General features: G+C 29.4%; 3 protein-coding genes across 4 annotated transcripts in view; 1 reads left to right on the top strand and 2 right to left on the bottom strand.

The window, feature by feature from the left end:
• Positions 1-378: 378 nt before the first annotated feature.
• On the bottom strand, positions 379-6,927 carry IscU (Iron-sulfur cluster assembly enzyme). 2 transcript variants are annotated; one of them, XR_010844506.1, is made up of 5 exons: positions 6,753-6,927; positions 3,473-3,697; positions 2,901-3,008; positions 1,872-1,950; positions 639-757 (listed from the first exon to the last, which is right to left on the bottom strand). XR_010844506.1 is itself a non-coding variant. In XM_014423670.3 (4 exons), the coding sequence occupies exons 1-4, from the start codon at positions 6,831-6,833 to the stop codon at positions 672-674; spliced, it is 471 nt and encodes a 156-aa protein (XP_014279156.3). In that variant the 5' UTR covers positions 6,834-6,923; the 3' UTR covers positions 379-671. The 2 variants fall into 2 exon arrangements, 1 of the variants encoding a protein (XP_014279156.3); XM_014423670.3 differs by lacking the exon at positions 2,901-3,008 and having other exon boundaries at positions 379-757; positions 6,753-6,923.
• Positions 6,928-6,934: 7 nt separating this feature from the next.
• The window catches only part of spel1 (DNA mismatch repair protein spel1), a 32,536-nt gene continuing 19,786 nt past the window's right edge, over positions 6,935-19,684 (top strand). The window contains exons 1-2 of the mRNA XM_014423659.3: positions 6,935-7,230; positions 11,100-11,149. Coding sequence (XP_014279145.1) covers positions 7,197-7,230; positions 11,100-11,149 — 84 coding nt within the window. The 5' untranslated portion in view covers positions 6,935-7,196. The remainder of the gene's footprint in view (positions 7,231-11,099; positions 11,150-19,684) is intronic.
• LOC106682668 (uncharacterized) lies at positions 12,534-18,960 on the bottom strand. The gene is made up of 2 exons (XM_014423658.2): positions 18,855-18,960; positions 12,534-15,798 (listed from the first exon to the last, which is right to left on the bottom strand). The coding sequence occupies exon 2, from the start codon at positions 15,790-15,792 to the stop codon at positions 12,856-12,858; it is 2,937 nt and encodes a 978-aa protein (XP_014279144.1). The 5' UTR covers positions 15,793-15,798; positions 18,855-18,960; the 3' UTR covers positions 12,534-12,855.

Here is a 19,684-nt window from a genome sequence, read left to right as displayed (position 1 = left end):
TTGATAGAGATACATTACATTATACATATATAAGATAATATATTTATTTAGCTTCCCATCATAAAGAAAAAAAAAAATCAAAACAACAAAAGCCAATGCAAGGTTTTCCAACTCACTAGAGCTTCTATAATATCCTGCTTTAGTAGTTAGAAAATGTAATATAAACTTCCTAAAATGCTACTAGGTGGGTTCCCAACCACTAAAGATGAAATATTGAAAAAGCAGTGGTCAGTCCACTGAGCACGGCTCCCTCCGTCCTTCATTTACAGTAGTCTACCGAGTCCTACATTTACATTAGGACCACCTCTATGAATACTGCACCAGCAGTTATCTGTTTTCAAAGGGTTTATAAGAGGCACACTAAAAAGAAGAGTGAAGTAGATTTAATTTATGCCTTTATTACACTATGCCATTAAAATAATATACAAAAATTAAAATGACAATAAATTAACAAACCAAATACATTAAAACCATACAAAAATAATTTGATGTTACTTTCAATTTTTATCACATTCTTTACAAATAACTTCCTCATATATATATGAATATATGTATGCCTATTCCTAGAAATATAGCGTTATCTACATAAATCTACATAATAAGAAATAAACCTGTCTACAGTTAAACATAAAACAATATTATAACATGAATAATTATATTTTTAAATAAGCTTATACAGTTTTAGTTTCCTGGCTCTTGCTCTGTTGCTTGATCTTGTAATCGGCAAGAGCTGCTTTGATGGCATCTTCAGCCAGCACTGAAACATAATAATTTTTATCAAACTTATTAAGAGAAGTTTATTTATTATTATTAATGTTTAGCTGAATAATCAAGATATCTTTGAGATTCCATCTCAACAATTATCTCTGAGTTAATTTAAGATTTTTTACCCCATAACAGCAGAGCCACCACAATAAGTGTAGTTTCTTTAGATAACATTTTTTTTTAACTAGATGTTGGAGAAAATTCTGACAATCATTTATGGTAAGAAGGGTTACCAATAACTACTACACCTCTTTCAGGCTTTTCAGATCGACATGATTATCTTTTTCTTTTTTTGAAATATACATTATAGGTGCATTGGCAACAAAATGATCATCACTTCCAGCATAAACAATCATCATTCTTGGCCCTTTATTTTATTTTTTTAATTGAAAACCATCTATCAACAAACTTTTTATAAACATTCAATGGACATACCTCTAATCTGTATACACAATTAGCACTCTATCTCACCCAAATTCACCAATTTGGCATACGAATTTGATCCTTTTAGCCCATGTTACAACATAGTACACTAGTATCTTGTGACATAAACTGTGTTCATTTTCAATTTATTCTTATGAATTCTACAACTATCAGTGTATATTGAAGGGAACTAGAGGTTTAATTAACTAGAAACTATTTTAAGTAAAAAAAAAAGCAATATTTCATCATGATTTTCCCCAGCCATTCATTCAGAAGTAGAGCTGGACAGTACTTGATTACTTTTCATTGCATACTTTCTGTAATCAATAAATAGAATTTGGTCTGGGTGCAGTCAAATAAAACTCAAATAGTAAATTGGTGTACTATTTTTATTTGAGCCAACGTTTCGCCCCACGTTGCAGGGCTAAAAAAGATACAAACACTTAACATAAGTACAGAAAATTAAAAAAATAAAATTTACTATTTGAGTTTTATTTGACCGCACCCAGACCAAATACACAATGGGCCAAATTCCATTTATTATATTAAATTAAGTAAGGATCCGTAAGGAGGAACATATTATGATCAACTCACTAAAAGACAATATGATCTTTTGTTTTCATCAGAAATATACTAGAATTATAATAAAGCAAAATTAAATTTATACTAAAATAAAAACTTACTGGAGCAATGTAATTTTACAGGTGGTAGAGCAAGTTCTTTCGCAATATCAGAATTTTTAAGTTTTAATGCATCATCAACCTGCAAATAGAATGAAAATTATATATACAATAATTTTTCACCTGATTTATAATTTTTTTTTTATTGAAGATTAATAATTATGCTGCCACATCAAGAAGAACAGGTATTAGAGCTCTAAATGTACATTTATACAACATATGAGCTGTTGAAAGCAAAAGTGGTGTAAGTTATTCTGACCTCTTCAAAATTTATTTAAAAAAAAAATATGTAATTAATTAGTGAGTAACTGATTTAAGAAAACTTCAAATACTCTTACATTGTTATTCCTTACAAATCTTTTAACCAAACACTAATTGAATATCTCTAAACACTAGTTTTGACTTCCAATACTTACAAAATATATATATAATGGCTATGAAAATAAGTAAAAAAATATATAATAAGTAATAAGAATAATTTATACACATACAGATAATTACTTCAAGTAAAAATATAATAATTCCACCTTGCCACACATTCACATCAATAAACAATATTTCCATTCAACCTATGGAACTCTTGATGAAGCTTTGCCATCCATGCAAGAGAAAGCAGGACCCAAAGAAATCCAAGTGGTGTCACTGGTATTAAAAGCAAGTGGAGACTGAGTAAGAGTGCTAAAGCTTGATTCATATTAATCAAAGGTAATTTCCACGCTAATAAAAGATAATAATTTTTAAATCTCTCAATTTCAGTTGGCTACATCTTATAAATTATTTTATTCAAACATTCTGAAAATCGACAGTGATGCTTCAAACCAAGAAACCTAATAACAAAAGAAAGGTATATCCTAAATTGACTTGATTACTGCTACAATCACGATAAATTACAATTGTTGCTATCAATATACCATTATCCAATGAAATATGTGTTGGTTGGGGAGAGGCTATCTCAGTGGTTTGTGCTCCTAGGAACCCTGAGAATTTTCTTAAAAGCAATTAAGGCTTTCCAGGAAACAAATAATAAATTACTTGGAGAAAAAAGTAGCTGCCTGGTATACATCAAAGTCTTGTAATAAATTTGACACTGATAAATTTTTGAACTTCAGTTTGAGGTAATTGAACAACCCAATAAAAAGTCTAAAACAAAAAAAAAACACTAATCTAATCTTCATTGTCTGTTATAATACCAAAATAATAAATACAATAAAAATCACATAACCATCAAACAAACTAATTTATCCACACTAAAATCATTAAAATTAAAGAGATTACCATGATGTAAATATTAACTAGACATTCATTTTAAATAATGTGTAGACAGTAACTCAAATCAAATATTCCATAAAAAGTGAGATTGCACTTAAATTAACTTTTAAAACATTTAAGAAGTTGGTTAGGGGAAGGATTAAAGAAGAAAAATGTGAAACTTATTGTTATTATTATTATAAACTCATTTTGTTTTTAAAAATAAAAATAAGTTTCACTTATTAGTGAATTGCCTTCACTGGCCACAACCAAAACAAAATTCTCCTTAAATCACAACTATGGGCAGTTTAATCTAGACCAGATAAAAGATATACTATTACCATGATGATACATACCGTTTTACCTTTGACCCACTCTGTAGCCAGAGAACTAGATGCTATTGCAGAACCACATCCAAAAGTTTTGAATTTGGCATCGACAATTTTACCATCTTTGTCAACTTTTATTTGTAATTTCATTACATCTCCACAAGCTGGTGCTCCTACCAAACCAGTTCCAACATTGCTATCATTTTTATCCAATGAACCAACATTTCGTGGATTTTCATAATGATCTATAACCTATGAAATTGTAAAATTATTTACTTCTATGATCATTCATTAAATTATAATAAAAATTGTTTTAAATTTATCTCAGTTGCCAAGGAAAATATAAAAAAGCAGTCTATTTATTATATGTCTAAATTTTCACTTAATGTATTTACGTGGTGTTAAAAATTTGAAACATTATTTTTTGCATTGAACATGTTAAATTAAAAAAACAGGAATTTAAACCTTTAAAAATATTAAAAAACTATCTATAGTGTTGATTATCTTTCTTCCGCATACCAATTTATAAACAACTCATTTATTTATATTTTCTATGGTAGACAGGTTTTCACATGAATATTACTGAAGGATAATCCTGTTTAGCAAAATTATGACCAAATAGATCAATAATGTCCTTCACAATTTGTTTGTATAACATAACCAAATAAAGTAACTATAATAATAGTAATAGTTGATATATGTCAAGAAATATTATTTTAGTTGGAAAAGTATTCTTTAAATAATTAAATTATAAGATCAACTAAGAGAGAGTGATGCTCCAGAGCGCCTACTTCTACATCTAACGTAACATTTTGTTAATTGGAACAAGTTTCTCGCTGGTACCAAAATTCTACTAACTCAATTACTCAATACCTTTTCATAATGTTACTATTTACTAGAGATGTTAAGAAATATTTTTATTAAAAATAAATTGATTATCTGTTTGGCCAATGCTAAAGATAAATCAAGAGCTCTGAAGAGAGCTTGGGGGTGGATAGGGAAGTTTCTTAATCTCTTTAATACATGGAAGTTGATTGTTATGATATACCTAAAGCAAAAAAATCACAGAAAACTTTAATGATACTAAAAATGTAATCAACATCATCCTACAGCAATGCATCTTTCATGTCCCAACTTTCTCCAGCATTATCTCCATGTATCCCTTGTTCTGGAGTCAACGGCTACACAATCTCCTTGGAACAGTTTAGGCCTACAAATGCATCAGCTTGATTAAATAAAGGCCCAGCTGATAGCTTCCTTATATTTTCATTTACAAACATACAAAGCATGAATCCTGGCCCAAATAAGCCTTATGACTTTCACATGATCTTTAGCTTACAGATTGTAAAACTTCTCATTTGTTTGCCTCCTCTAAATTCCTTTAACAACTTGATATATTTGAAAGGGGAACTTCCTTTATAGGAGTTGACAATTCTTGGCCATTAAAGTTGTCCAGCTTCCAGATTCATGAGAGACCACGGGATGAAATAAAATCTTCCATATGCTGGTTTTAGAACATCTTGAAAATTACCTAATTATTGTCACAAAGGAAGGGATTTTTATGTGATAAAAAAGGTCAAAATATTTATATTAATATTTGTTTATTTTTACAAAAACATGTAATAAAACAGAAATATTTAATATAAAAAAAATCCCAAAATGAAGAAACTCAGCTTAAAAAAGCCTAAAAATAAACAAAATATTTTATAAAACTGTTTAATTTGTTAAAAAAGGTTTAAAAAATAATAATAATTTAATTGAAACAGTTTTAATTTAAAATCACTATCCTCATCTTTCTCACTAGCGAAGTTAAAAGTGAAATGTGTCTTTATGTTTTTAAAAACAAACTGTCAACAATTGTGTTGCTAAATCAACTTTCATCAATCAATCTAAATTTAGCTGCAAATATTGTTGTAATAGAGTTTTGTTTTGGTAATGATTAGTCTTTTTATTTCAATTTCTTTATTTATTAATTTAACATCAGTGTGCTAATACTTCCGATGTTTCGGACGGTCTGTCCATCTTTAAGGGTCTATTTTGAAAAACAGTTACAAAGTTGTTTGTAACTATACAATTTTTAAAATGGCTAAATTTTATTATTTTTTTTTTAATTTTTATGGTGGATGTTATGCTAACCACCAATATCTCCTTTTGTTCTTACTGTCATTTTAGTTCAATTTCTGCTTGAAATTTCTTCATCAATTTATCAATAAAACTTATTCATGTAACAAAACATATTTATAGTCAATAAATGTCACTACATCTATCAATCAAAAGATTTATAGGTAATTACTCTTTTAACATTGAAAAGGCATAGAAATTTGGCTAACAAAACTTGAAAGAGAAAAAAACTTTAATTGTATTACAAAATATGCCCCTGAAGATGGATGAACTGTCCAAAACGTCGGAAGTATTCCCACACAGATGTAAAATTAATAAATTAAAAAGACCTAAATGGTGCCTAATCCATTGAACTCAGAGAAAAATAATGTAGCTCAGAATTTATATTGAGATAACTTTCACAATATTACACGTTTATTTTAAGGTTCCCAGAAAATAATTGAGAGTTGTCTATGTGGTAATTTATTTTTTCTAAACAAAATTTTTTTTGCATTAAAATACTAAAATATATACTTGTGATAAAAATTAAATAGGAAAATGTGAATAAGGTGAAATATTAAAAAATCTGTAATAAAAACCAATGTGAATTATTTAAAAATATGTATTAAAAACAATGTAAAACAGTGAAACATTTAAATCATGCAATACAATGGTTTACAATTATTAAAAATGTCATAAAAAGTTTCTAGGAAGTATAAATAGGCAGAAGTTGTAGAAAATAATATGAGAAATCTCACCCCTAATAGTCAAAATTAAAAAATGTTGAATAACACTAATAACCATAGCAAGGAAAAATTCATTCAAATTACTGACCGTTTTTGGTATTGTGGGTGAGAAGTAGGTATCCCAAATAATAAAAAAAGTATTGTCAAAGCCATAATTTTGAGCTTGGATAAGTGACTTATAATTCTAAAACTTTCACTCAGTCAGTTTGTGTATAAATTATTTTGTGATAATTTTTGAAAATTTAATCTGACAACTGATAGTATCTAAATAATACTTTCATAAATAGAACCTAAGTGTTTAACAACACAAACAACTATTGACAACAGATATGCAAAATTATACACATACATATCCTGTAGTGGTGATAATGATTCTATCAGTGTTAATAAATTTATTTTTAAAAATCTCCCATCAAATGTCATTTATAACACAAGCAGAGTGACTGTTCATAGTAACTCACATTTTTGTGATAGCTCAAAGCAGGGAAACTGAGAGATTTCTTCAAAATGGGAACATTTATATTAAGCACACGAAAAGCCATTACAACTTTGAACTCCAAGAACTTGTCACCTTGAAATCAAAATTTTACAATTAGATTTGATTGTGCAACATCAGATGATGTATAACCTGGAATAAACCTACTACTGTATACCATAGAGCTAATTTGAATCTTATTAATTTTTTAATTCCTTTGCATTATCAGTTTCGTTTTCTTAGAGTAGTAGTGACTCAAATGAACAATATTTAATAGTAAATTAACGCTGTTTTTAATTCTCTTGGTTTTAGAAACGGGATAATGTATTTCTAATTTAACTTTGATAGTTACTAATCGATCCTGCAGTCACTTGTCATTTACCGCCATAAAGTCATAGTCTTGAATTACACTAAAATAACATATTCTATCATGGCTAATAAACAGCATGTTATTGGCTCTATGGGTATTTATTTATATTATTTTTGTTTGGTAATTTATGTTGTTGTCGTTGTCATGGTTTTTATGTCTCAAAATTTTTAGGTTTGGACTGTCCAACAGCTTAATGCTTTAATGTTTAATATACTTTTTAATTAACAGGGATTCCTATATAGTATAATTTACAATATTATTACCTTATAGTTGGATCAGTTCATGGCTTTATTTACGTTATCTCTCTGTCATGTTTTCACATTTTTATACCTATATCTTGGTTGTAACTTGTGGTTTGAATGTCAATTTTGATTATCTATACACCAGTTACTATGTAACTATTCTATTTTTATATCCAAATATTTATTATTTGAGTAATCAGGTTTATTCAAGTCTATATAAATTATTTGAAGACAGTTAACCTTATGTAATACATTAAAGGGAGATAGTACAGGTGGTGGTCTAGAATAGTACAAAATAATAATAATTGGTTACTAATAAATAGTTTTATTACTATTTTATACTCTTCTTGACTGCGACCTGGACTATCTTCTTACATAAATTAATTCAAAAGTTACATGATTTGGCAACTCTGTTACCACTGAAGAAACTGAGAAGTCAGGATTAAAGAGAAATTACTTCTCTTGAAGCAGTCAAAGTGAAGTTTAAGAGAACTAAACATTCTTTATTAGAGAAACTGTATAACTACTTTTGATATGATGTGGCATATAGTTTTGTTCAATTATCCTGAATGAGAGTTGGACAATCTTCTATGGCACTCATTTTGACTGAAACTAACATTCTGAAAACATTGATTCAGAAACGTAATGATACTAACTGTCATCAATGGTCTAAATTGTAGTTTGTGTTCTGTAATATTTGTATCATTTCTTCAAGATAATTTTGTTCTATTTATTTATTTTTTTTAATTTGAATTATTTTATCATAGGTTTATTTCTTTTCTATTCATTTAAAGTTCTGTGGTTTTTATGAATGTGAAGAACAAAAACCATAAATTTTCAGTTTTAGTACCGATGTTTATAATTATTGAATACAAAGTCCTTGAACTCATGTTTTCTTATGTTCTAGGATTAGTAAAAACTAATTAAGCAATGATTATAATGATTTAGTTTCAGACAAAAGGTTCTAGATCGACTCATGTGTGATTGAAAATAACAAATCATTATTTAGTCACATTTGCGATTCTATTTTTTTTTTTTTTAGAAAGTTCAAGTTATGTGAGTGTACCTCTAATTATGCTATATATACATTATAATATGCATATATTATACAAGTGAATGATATAGAAAAAGGACTAGAATCACATTTTATACTTTTAGTTTTATTCAATTAAGTAGGGAAACTTACTGTGTCTCTTCCACTGTATTTTATCAGTTTCTTTCTAATACTAACAGTTTTGTTCATTTTATCAAATAGATAGAAGGTTTATAGAAAGCTTTCATTAAACTGTAATAGATGTCAATGTGAAACCAAGTTTGTAAAAAATGAATGCGAATTATTTTTCTCTGTAACCCATTAAGTTCATGTGTTCACATTAATTAAGAAGTTTAGTTTAGATCCCATTCATTCTCAAGTTTTCTTTTGCACTTGGATTACAATCATCTTTATAATATACAGGGATGGAGTCAAGAATACATAAGGAAGAATTTTTGGTATGGTACCTTCTGAAATTTGATTCCTGTTCAGACATGAGTTTAGTTTAATTTGAGTGAGCTTTTTATTGTGAATAGCCATGCTATAAAGAGCTTATTGATAAAGGAAATCTTCACACCTTTATTTTGAAAGGAAATAAAGGTGATGGTCATTAGCAGTGGAAGAGGAGGCAATACACATTACATAAATTAGAAAACCATCTGAAAAGTAAACATTTCCCCCCGTTTTTGCATACTTTTTAATAGAGAAGGGAAAATAGGGTAAGAAACATTAAATATAGACAGGAAAGTCCCATTTGTACTTCTTTATCTTCTTACTTTGTACCTCAGCAGATCATCAGCACAAAATGAATAAAGATACAGACATAACTTTACTTAAAACAGTATTTCTGTTTTTTTATAATGTACAGAGAATCAAGTGAAACTCTATAAGCATCATTATTCTTTAGTATACTTCCGTAGGGAAGGGTTTTGTGGCGGGATAATAATTTTTAGCACAAAGAGATAAAAATTTTAGTATAATAATTATAAACTTTATTGGCTCCCATATTTTGACAAAAGCCTGTTGTAAAGGGTGGAATTTTAATGGAGATGGCTGCAGCAAAGAAAAAGGAGTTCAAACTATCTGTTATTCCAAAATAAATCAATACAGATAAGATTTCCCTGTATAAAATAAAATAGTCGGCAAAAGCTAAAATCTGCACTGTAAACAAAACAGATTCATTAAAGTACAAACAATAAATTCAATAATGTTTTTTTCCATCTGGTCCTATCCCTAGCAACAAGCTACTATTTATCGCCCTCATATTGAGCCATTTTGCCCCTCCATCTAAGAGGCATTCTATGGTACTTTTCCTGTTGTTTTATCTTGGGATCCTCTCAGTGCATACCCTGGACAACCTATCCATCCTTGCCATTTGTCTACCCCAATGCTATTTTAACTGATAAGCTTCAACCCTGAAGCTTCTTCACTCCTTAAAAGCTTCATCTGTATTGTATTCAACCTGAGTTAAAGTTGGTGCCCCATGGAGAATTGCAGGATAAACACATAGACAATATTTTGGCTGTAAGGTCTATTGCTTGACTCCTTTTAAAAATCTTTTTGAGGTACCCATATTTGTACCACTCTAGTTTTATTCGCCTGTCGATTTATTTATTCATTTTCGCTTTGAATTCTATTATATGTCCTAAATAATTGTATTCTTCTACATATTCTAACTGTATACAATCTACATAAAATGATATTTTAATGGAATTAGTTATCATTTTGGTTCTCATATTTATGTTCAGTCCTTATTTTTTGCTAGTTTCAACTATTTCTTCTGATTCTATTTCAATGACTACATTAATATACCCTACATTCTTGTGCTTCCCCAGTATGCTCATGGTTGGTTAAGCCAAAAACCATGGAATAGTTGCTAAAGTTTGCCTTAGTAGTACTGGAATAGTTGATAAATGACTTCCTTCCCATATTCCACTCCTGTCTCAATGATGTGATTAATGCATTGGAGTTGATCTATTGTGCTGAACGTGGAGTGAAAGCCAGGTTGTTCTATATTGATCCTGGTATGCAATGTTTGTTGTTCTGTTTTGTTTATTATAATGAAGATAATACTAAGAGTCATTATTAGTGCTTATTTTCCTTCTATAAGAAGCTTAATTTGTATATCATCACTACCTCCTACCCTTTTATTTTTCAAACATTCAATGGTCTTTTGTACTTCTTCAAGAATACTTAGGTCCTCATTGTTTTTCCATGCCATTTTAGGGAGTTTTGCTGTTTTCGTTTTTGTATTATCTTTATATAATTTCTTGTCATTTTGCTATAGAGATTTCCTTAGTTGAATTGACTTTATTAATAATTGTCTTATCAAAATAACTGGTCTGAATCCTATTTTCTTTTTTGGAATCTGTAATTGATAAACAGTACTACTGTAATATGTAATACTAATACTAAAATATGTATTACTCTTTCATTATAGTGTTGAAAGACAAAAGTAATTTTTCTCCTGACTAGAAAGTTCTAATATAGGACTAGTAAACTAAATGTGGTAAAATGTGTTACGGAGCAAGAAATGTCAAAATCTAAATATTTCTTACAATCCAGAAAAAGAAAAGGCTGAAAAGTTAATATCCATATATTATGGAACATTGAGCATTCCCTCCACTTTGTGTTATTGAAGTTTTTCTTAGACTATAGAATTATAATTATATGTTGTTATTTTTTCAGATCCTGCTCAGCAAAAACTGTTTGTATCATATTTCAAGTCTTTGCCTGAGGTAAGAAATAATACTATCTTATTGGAAGATTATTGATTGGCTGTGTGTAAAGATGAAAGGAATATGGTCCGGGTGCGGTCAGAAAAACTCAAATAGTAGAATAATACTATTTTAATGAGCCAACGTTTCGCCCCACGTTGCAGGGCTTCGTCAGGGCTAAAAAAGATACAAACACATAGTTACAAAAGGAAAACAAAAACATAACCCCTGTTATTTTACACTTATGTTTTTGTTTTCCTTTTGTAATTATGTGTTTGTATCTTTTTTAGCCCTGACGAAGCCCTGCAACGTGGGGCGAAACGTTGGCTCATTAAAATAGTATTATTCTACTATTTGAGTTTTTCTGAGCGCACCCGGACCATATTCCTTTCAATACTATCTTATAGTATATCACAGTTGATAGTGCCACAACAGAAATTCTTTGATAACATAAATTTTTTCTGAGAAATATTCTACAATCCAATTAGTGGTGGAGCTGAGTTGAGTAGTATTTTAAATACATTTTTTATATCTTGTGTAATAGAGGATAAAATACTAAGTACAAAAAGTATATTGTATTTCTAAAACAAAATAAAGGAAAATCTGTTTTTTAAGAAAGGAAATAAAATGTAAGTTATATTTCAAAGTGTAAAGTACAAAATAGTATTTTGTATTTCGTGTCTTCCATTTAAAATACTTTTGCTACATAATAATTTAAGAGTATTTCAGATATAGAAAAACAGTTATTTTAAAATAATATTTCTTGTCATGTATATTTGAAATGATTTACTTCTAAATTGCGGGAGTGCAATCAGTGTTTGAAATACTCTTCTTCCAAAATAGTTGACAGTATTTTGTAATTGAAGTAGTTTTTCTTTCAAAATACTAAAATTATTATTGTAGTTTTATTTATTTTTTCCCTTTCGAACAGATTTTGTAGTGTAAGGATTATGACATCTAGACTTCCCATAAACTCTTAACAAAATAAATGTTTTCAGAACCTAGAATTCACTTGTTGGCTATATGTTATTTTTCCATACATCCATTCATTAATCTATCCAATTTGAAAAATATTTTTTACAAGTAATATTAATCTTTAATGGAATTCATCTTCAGAGGATATTGTATAGGTGAAAATAAACATGATTTCTCCTCATCGCTGATACTTGACGATTAGGATTAACAATGTCTAAAAAAAACATAGAGAGGCTCCCATAGTTAGTTGAATCTTAGATTATATATGAGAAATGGGAAAGTCATCAATGTTGAATCCATGGCTGTCTGTTGGTTCTTTAAATTAGAAGAATTCATCAAAAAACACAATTAAAAACAACAAAAGAGTAGTTTTAGGTGAGGGAAATTGTGATGTGGTTTGCAATTTTTATAAATAAACTAATATGAGAAGTTCAATAAATACAAAAGTTATTTATTTATTATTTACACGGTTTGGAACAAATAATTTATAAACTATGTATTTAGTATTTATTTCACCTTGAATATTATTATTTATTAATATTTTTAGAAATAACAGTATTTTACAAATTTTTTGTATACAGAAATTTATAATTCATAGTTTTATCATGTTATGAAAAGGCAAATGATTGGGATTGGTTTAAACTATTTTCTATCTCTTAACACACACAAATGCACACAAAATAAATAAATAATTTAATTTGCTCTTTAAGTATTGTTTTATTAATTAGAAAGGAATTGGAGAAAGCAATTCTTTATGAACTGGAATATCCCACTGACTGTTTCACTGTCTTGACAATGTCTTTTGCTTTGTCTTTAGCTTGATTATAACCTGTTCCTATTGAATCTCCAATTCTTTGATACCATGTTTTTCCTGTGGTTCCTCCTGGTACTGTCCCACTTGAGCTGTAACTGCTATTACTGTGAGTAGATACTGTCCTTTGAGAATAATAGCTTACATCACTATTAACAGGTCTACTCTGTGTTATTCCTGCATAACTTCCTTGTTGCTGACGTTGTTGATGATTAGTGATTGCTATATCTTTGTCCAGTTCCTTTAGGAAATCATCAATCACCTTCTCTTTGCCTTGAGAACCTCCTGATGAACTAAAAAATGAAAATTGCGATCCTGAGGTATGTGCTTTTTGTATTGGTTGGTCACTAAAATATGCTCGCTCTCCGCTGGCAGAGTAACTTCGTCCATATCCTCCATACTGTGAATGCTGGCTCTGTCCCTGGTAACCATAGTTTTGTAACATTGGTTGGTTAATATAACCTTGATTTTCGTAATGATGTTTTGTTTGTTTTTTGGAATATGAACCTTGAGGGTTGAGTGGGTAATTTAGACCATATTCTTCTTTACGTGTTTCCCATGTTATTTTTTTATTTGGGGTAAAACTTTCTGTTTCTAATGCGTGATGATTTGCAATTGAATGTTCTTTTATTTCAGTTGCATGAACCTCAGAGGTTGAAGTTTTCCCCATATTTTCATTCACAAATTTATCTTCATAGCTTTCTTGTTGTGACGACTTCTGCTTAGAGATGTCTTCTAATCCAAGCTGCAGAGCCAATTCCTCTGCCTTTTGTTGTAGTTTCAAATAATCAGTTTTTTTATTTGTATTTATGTTTTCTTGCCCATTTCTAGGTGTTGTAGTATCATATTTCTGGTAGTATACTGGGAAATCTTTAAAGTTACTGTTGGATGCCTGTTTAAATTCTTTGTAGTGTGATTCATGTTGATTGTATGTTTTAACATATGATGAGTGATCATTATATTTTGGTGCTTTGGTAGTAGTCTCTATTAATTTTGCAGGAAAAGTGCTTTTACTAAGTTCAAAGTCAAAGGAAGTTTCTTCTTTTTGACCTAAATTGAATTTTTCATTGTTTAGGATTTCTTCTTTTTCTTCTTGCTGACCTATTCCTAAATCGCCAGTTTCTAATTGGCCCACATTTTCTTCACGCTGGCCTATTCCTAAATTGCCTGTTTCCAATTGGCCCACATTTTCTTCTTTTTGGCCTAGGTCAAAAAAACCTGTTTCTAGTTGGCCTATGTTCTCTTCTTTTTGGCCTACTTCCAAAAAATCTGCAGTTTCTTCTTTTTGACCTTCTGGAACATTTTGAAGAGGTTTTTTTGGAATGTTATGACCTACTATTACAGTTCTGGTCACATTTTCCTTGACAAGGATGTGTGGCTTGTTGTTAGAACTTTTTCCAAATTCCAAATGTTCTGTTTTGAGATGATGTTCAAATGGCTTCTGTGCTGGTTCTCTTCTTGATCCATTCACCTCAACTGTACTGGTGTTGACATGCCTTTCCCAGGTATGAACATGTTTTCCATTTAAACTTTCTTGATTTTTCCCCAGTTCAAAGAAACCGGTTTCTAATTGCTGACCAGTAATGCTGTCAGGCTGCTGACCAACCTCCAAACTGCCAGAAACCAGTTGCTGTCCTAAGTCTGGTGAATGTTGCCCAAATTGACTCTCTTCATGTTGCCCTTCCTCTAATGATCCACTATAGATTTGTTGACCTCCCGGGGCATGTGGTATGAATGTAGGATTATTGTAATGTGTTTGTGGTTTAATTGGTTGGACATGTTTTTCTAATTGGACTTCCTCTTGGCTATATCTAACATGTTTTGATTCCTGTCTTGATCCTGTTGGTACATTTTCAAAACCATTAGTTGGCTTTATTGTAGTTTTTCCTAATAGAAAGTCTTGAAATTTTCCAAAATCTTTCCCTCCAATATCTGCTGTTCCATGCATTTGTGAATGATGGACATATGTCTGTTTATAAGCATTACTTTCTTTTTCTGGTAATCCATAAGTGGTCACTCTTTTTTCATAGTATTTGTACCCTTTGTTTTTATCATTGATAGGTGTATTTTCTAGTGTTTTCACTACTTGGGAATGGTGTGTACTTAAGTCTTCTTGTTCCTGTCCAATGTTTAAATCTCCTCTTAGAGGTTGTTGCCCAAAATCTTCAATATGTTCATTATATGTGCAATCTTCTTTCTGACCACTTATGTGGTGCTGACCAAACTGGCTAAAGTCTTCCTCACTTATCTGCTTTTGTCCAAATAAGCTTTCATCTTGTGTAATTGTTGGCAGAGCCCGTGGTATTGGGTGATATAAACTCGTTTGCACTTGCTTGACATACTGGCCTGTTTGTGCTTTTAGGTTTTCTTCATGTTGACTTCCATAAAAATTCTCTTCTTGCTGTCCAGTTTCTAGATTCTTTCCATCTAAATGACTAGTTCCATAGAAACCTGTGTAAGTAGTTGGCTGTCGATAAACTTTAACTTGCTTTATGACATAGGTTCCAGGTTTTATTCCCTCTACATTTATACTTTGACCTGTTACCAATGGACTTATGTGGGCACTTTGTATCCCGCTTCTTTGAAATTCACTCTGGTGAAAAGCTGACTGACCCCCTCCTGAGTATTGACTGAAACCGCTGGAAAATGTAGGATTTGTCTCTAATTTATAGTATCGTTCTGGAGCAGCATGAGTGCTGAAATGGGAGGTTTCTACATATTTCTGAGGAGAAGATTCATATGCGGACAATGAGGGTTGACTATTACCGTAGGAATATTCTTTGTGATGCTCTGAGTGGTGTTTATCTTCACGATAATAGTATGGAGATCCATGCACAATTCCTAATAGTGATATTGTCAGGCAGTAATAGAACTTCATGATTCCCTGGAAAGAGAGGAAAAAATAATTACTGCTACATATTCATACCTTTTATATTTAAAATTTATTTTTTATATTTTGATCTTGAAAATCTTAAATTTAGTGATATTTTAAACTAAAATTATTTAGAAACAATATCATATTATCGTTTTGTATATGTAAAACACTAAAAAGAGTACTTTTCAGATGGTCTGTAATGGTTATCCTGGACCAAGTCGATCAGGTCTAATCTCTCTCACAGCTACTAAAATTCAGTCAGCAAAGTGGATTAGACATAGAGAGAACCTTAATGAAACTTATCATCATCATTGAACTTTAGAAGACCGGCCCTCTCATTCAGTTAGAACAAGAAACCATTTCTCAGTCCTCCTTAAAAGATGAATTTTTGTATTGATTCATTAGTTTTGCATACACCCAATAGAATATAAATGCCATTAATATGTGACTGTTTTAAATACAATTAATCCCTTGAATATAATTAAGTGTCTGTCGCTGCTTCAATAACTCTTGTAAATGATGAACTTTGAGAATTTGAACTTATATTTTTTGGGTATCAATTTCTGATTGTTATTTCAGAAATAGATTGCCAGAGAAAAAATAAATTTATTTGGACATCTTTTAAGTCCCATCTGTATGTGGGGCTTGAAATCAGTGAGTAACTCATTACTGGGTGGGATAAACCTCTTTTACTCCATTTTAAGAGGGGAATCAAATTGGAATGATAGTTACTAAAATTACACAAACCTTCAAACTATTCAAAATTTATTAGCTGCTAAACCTTCAGGTACAATAGTTAACTGTTATTAGTTAACAATGGAAAATTAAACTTCCTTTTTCGTAAAAGAATGATTAGTAGTTATTCAGGTATAATTTGTATATTATACTTATATCCAAGTTAAAAGGAAATGCACCTGTTTCTATAGGTGTATGGAAAGTATCAAAGCAACTTCTATTGTTAATCTTACAATTAGGACAATATTGGTTTTGAATATTCATCTTAGAAACATAAAACTTGATGTACTTAGTAAGACTTATTGTGATAGTGAGGTTCAACTATTCCATTCATGGGATTCAATAACAAGTTTAGAGAACCATAGTTAAGGTATAAGAAATACTAAAATTATCCATTGATAATTTTGGTATTTCTATATCTTAACTACCATTGTTATTAGTTGCACCTTTATAGGCCTATTGAGAAATGTCGAACCATGAGTTGTTAAAAAAATAAATACATTTACAGCCCATAAATGAGTGAAGAAGTCTTATGTATTTGGATTTATATAAGTCTTAGTTTCCTTAGTTGAAAACATTTATTAGAAAATACCAAAAATATTATAAAGAATGTACATATGTGATAATAAATCTGTATTAATACATTCTGACTCTGAAAGAGTTCATATACTTTATTTATTTATACTGATGACAAGATAGTATATCATGTTCAAGATATTCTTGACCATAAGTATAATCAAAAAGTTTTTTTGGTGTAAAGTCAAGGAATTAAACACGCACAGCAACTCTACACTTATTTTTAATGTGAGCCTAAATTCTAAGCCTTCATCAGGGCTTAGCAGAAAAAGATATAAATTTTTTCCTGTTTCATTTAGGCAGCTCTCCCTGTGATTCAAATTTACTATGTTGGCTCATTTTCTATGCAGAAAAGAACCATAAAAGTGGAAGTGAGTTTCATTGAAAATTTCATCCTGTCCAAATGTTTTCCAATGCTAAGGTTCTGTGTATACTTCTCCAAATGGAGTATATGAATGAATTGAATGATTTTAAAGAAATACCTTTTCTTGGTCTCAATTTTTTTTCTATCCCCATCCCATGCCATAATTTATATTGAGGTTTACCTTGATTACCATTTGGGATGAAGTATTGGCACATTAAAAATAAGTTTGCACTTACTATGTGTTTCCTTTCTAAAACAAACCGACCAACTAGCTGAAGATATTTTATTATCGATTATTTTGATAAAGTAAAATATTTTAAAAAAATTTAAATTAGTTAAAAAATGAAGAGTTATTTAAGAAAGATTTTTCTGTTTAACTGTGTATCAACGATTCTTATCCTGTTTGTTATTGTCAGAATTAATTGTTTTTATTTTTTTAGTTTGATTAGGAGATTTGCTATCAATTATCCTGTCTGATGTTACTCAATACCCATCCGTCTGTTTCTCTCAAATTATTGATTTATGAACAAAGATTTTGTTACTGATCAGTAATAATTTTTTTCAATTTTTTTAGTTATTTAATTAATTTATTCATATTGAAACTTGAGTGCGTTATTTGAACTTTATTTGATCTGATACTATGTTGTAACACTATGACATTCTTGGATTAACACAGATGTACAAAAAATGGTTTTAATTTACTTTTGTTATTAATTTTACAGTACCTCCTAAATTTTTGTAGATATTTTAATTATTCATTGAAAAAACTTTTGTCTTAATATCTGTAAAGATGATATAGAAATTTCTAGTGTGTCATTTATGAAATAAAAATTGTTTATAACAGTAGACTACAGTATATCAGGGAGTAAATAATCAGAACTTAATCTTATAACAATAAAAATAATGAAATAGAAATGTATTTTGATGGAAATAATTTATTTAAATAAGGATCATATCAAATTTGCTTATTTTGGTTTTAATTTAATTTGAATTATATTTTATAAAATATAAGAATTCTAATGATACCTTTCGCTATTTGATACATATGTTATAGATAAAATAGCCTCTCTTTTTACTCGCTTGAGTTTCATGAATGGTAGGCACAAGATTTTATTATCAAGGGTGATTAACTTTCTATCTGAGAAATGGGGGCAAGAGGGATTGTTTTATATTAAAAAAAAAACATATATCTAAGTCATTATTCATCCATTAATATTTCATTACTGTTTTAAAAGTATATTTTTAATATTGAAAGTATTATTAAATAATTACAGAACTTGAAAAAAATAAATAACCCTTTAAAATTAGCATGGCAAATTTATTTACCCTTGAAGTATTTTAAATATAAGTATTTACAGTAATTATTTTTCATCTCTGGTATAAAACTTACCGTAAAACTGGCTCACACGTTGCTGTGGTTCACACTCACTGGACACTGCGCTATCAATTTTCTGGATCCGTCCTTATACATTTTTTTTAGAGAAGAGGGGAGGGAGGGTAACCGATAGCGATTCCTTGGCTTTTATGTTTATCTTTTCTAATTAATCATTTTATTTTTAATTTGAGTATCATTGACCTATTAGTCTCTAATCTGTGTTTCTTCCATGTTATTGGATTTTTCTGTTTGTACTGTATAATTAAATAAATATGTTTCTACGAATATTTAAGTTAATGAACAAAATTAACTTTGTTAAGATTTCAGAAATAATTCTCATTTTAAGTGATGAAGCAAAACTAATTAATCAAAGTAATTTGACTATTGGTTCTGATAAATGATCTTACTATCATAAACTTAAAATTCTCGATATCTTCCTTATAGTTCTCTCATATTTCAGATTTTGAACTACATTCTAATTGTATATACCCATCTAGTTTTATTCCAATTTTTTCCTGAATTAGTGTCAAAAAAGTATTGTAATATGTATATATTTATGCTACGTGTGTGTGATTCCTGTTACTAAAATATATTGATGATCTTTTATTCATTTAAGAAAATTTTTAAATAAACATTATTTGCTTTTTGTTGTAAAATATCATTTTTTTTTTTCAAGTTACTAAATGGTTAAACATTATTAATTTTATTTTATTATCAGTTATCTACTCTAAGACACCTAAGACCAATTTTTATTTTCTGTATTATTATGAATGAAGTTGCCCTTATCTTACTAAACAGTGGTCCAATATAATTAAAATTCAGCCTTCAGTTGTATATGTATATTT

This window comes from Halyomorpha halys, unplaced genomic scaffold (assembly GCF_000696795.3).
Source record: "Halyomorpha halys isolate HHAL.00 unplaced genomic scaffold, Hhal_1.1 Scaffold434.1, whole genome shotgun sequence".
NCBI classification, from domain to species: domain Eukaryota; kingdom Metazoa; phylum Arthropoda; class Insecta; order Hemiptera; family Pentatomidae; genus Halyomorpha; species Halyomorpha halys.
This window is presented reverse-complemented; position numbering and strand designations above follow the sequence as displayed.

Bases quoted from the DNA above. Each gene is read 5' to 3' on its own strand.
- IscU (XM_014423670.3), bottom strand. From the start codon at position 6,833: ATGGCTTTTCGTGTGCTTAATATAAATGTTCCCATTTTGAAGAAATCT. The intron at 1,951-3,472 runs GTATGTATCATC...TTCTATTTGCAG, and splicing joins AGTGGGTCAAAGGTAAAACG to GTTGATGATGCATTAAAACT. The intron at 758-1,871 runs GTAAGTTTTTAT...ATTATGTTTCAG, and splicing joins TGTAAAATTACATTGCTCCA to TGCTGGCTGAAGATGCCATC.
- LOC106682668 (XM_014423658.2), bottom strand. From the start codon at position 15,792: ATGAAGTTCTATTACTGCCTGACAATATCACTATTAGGAATTGTGCAT.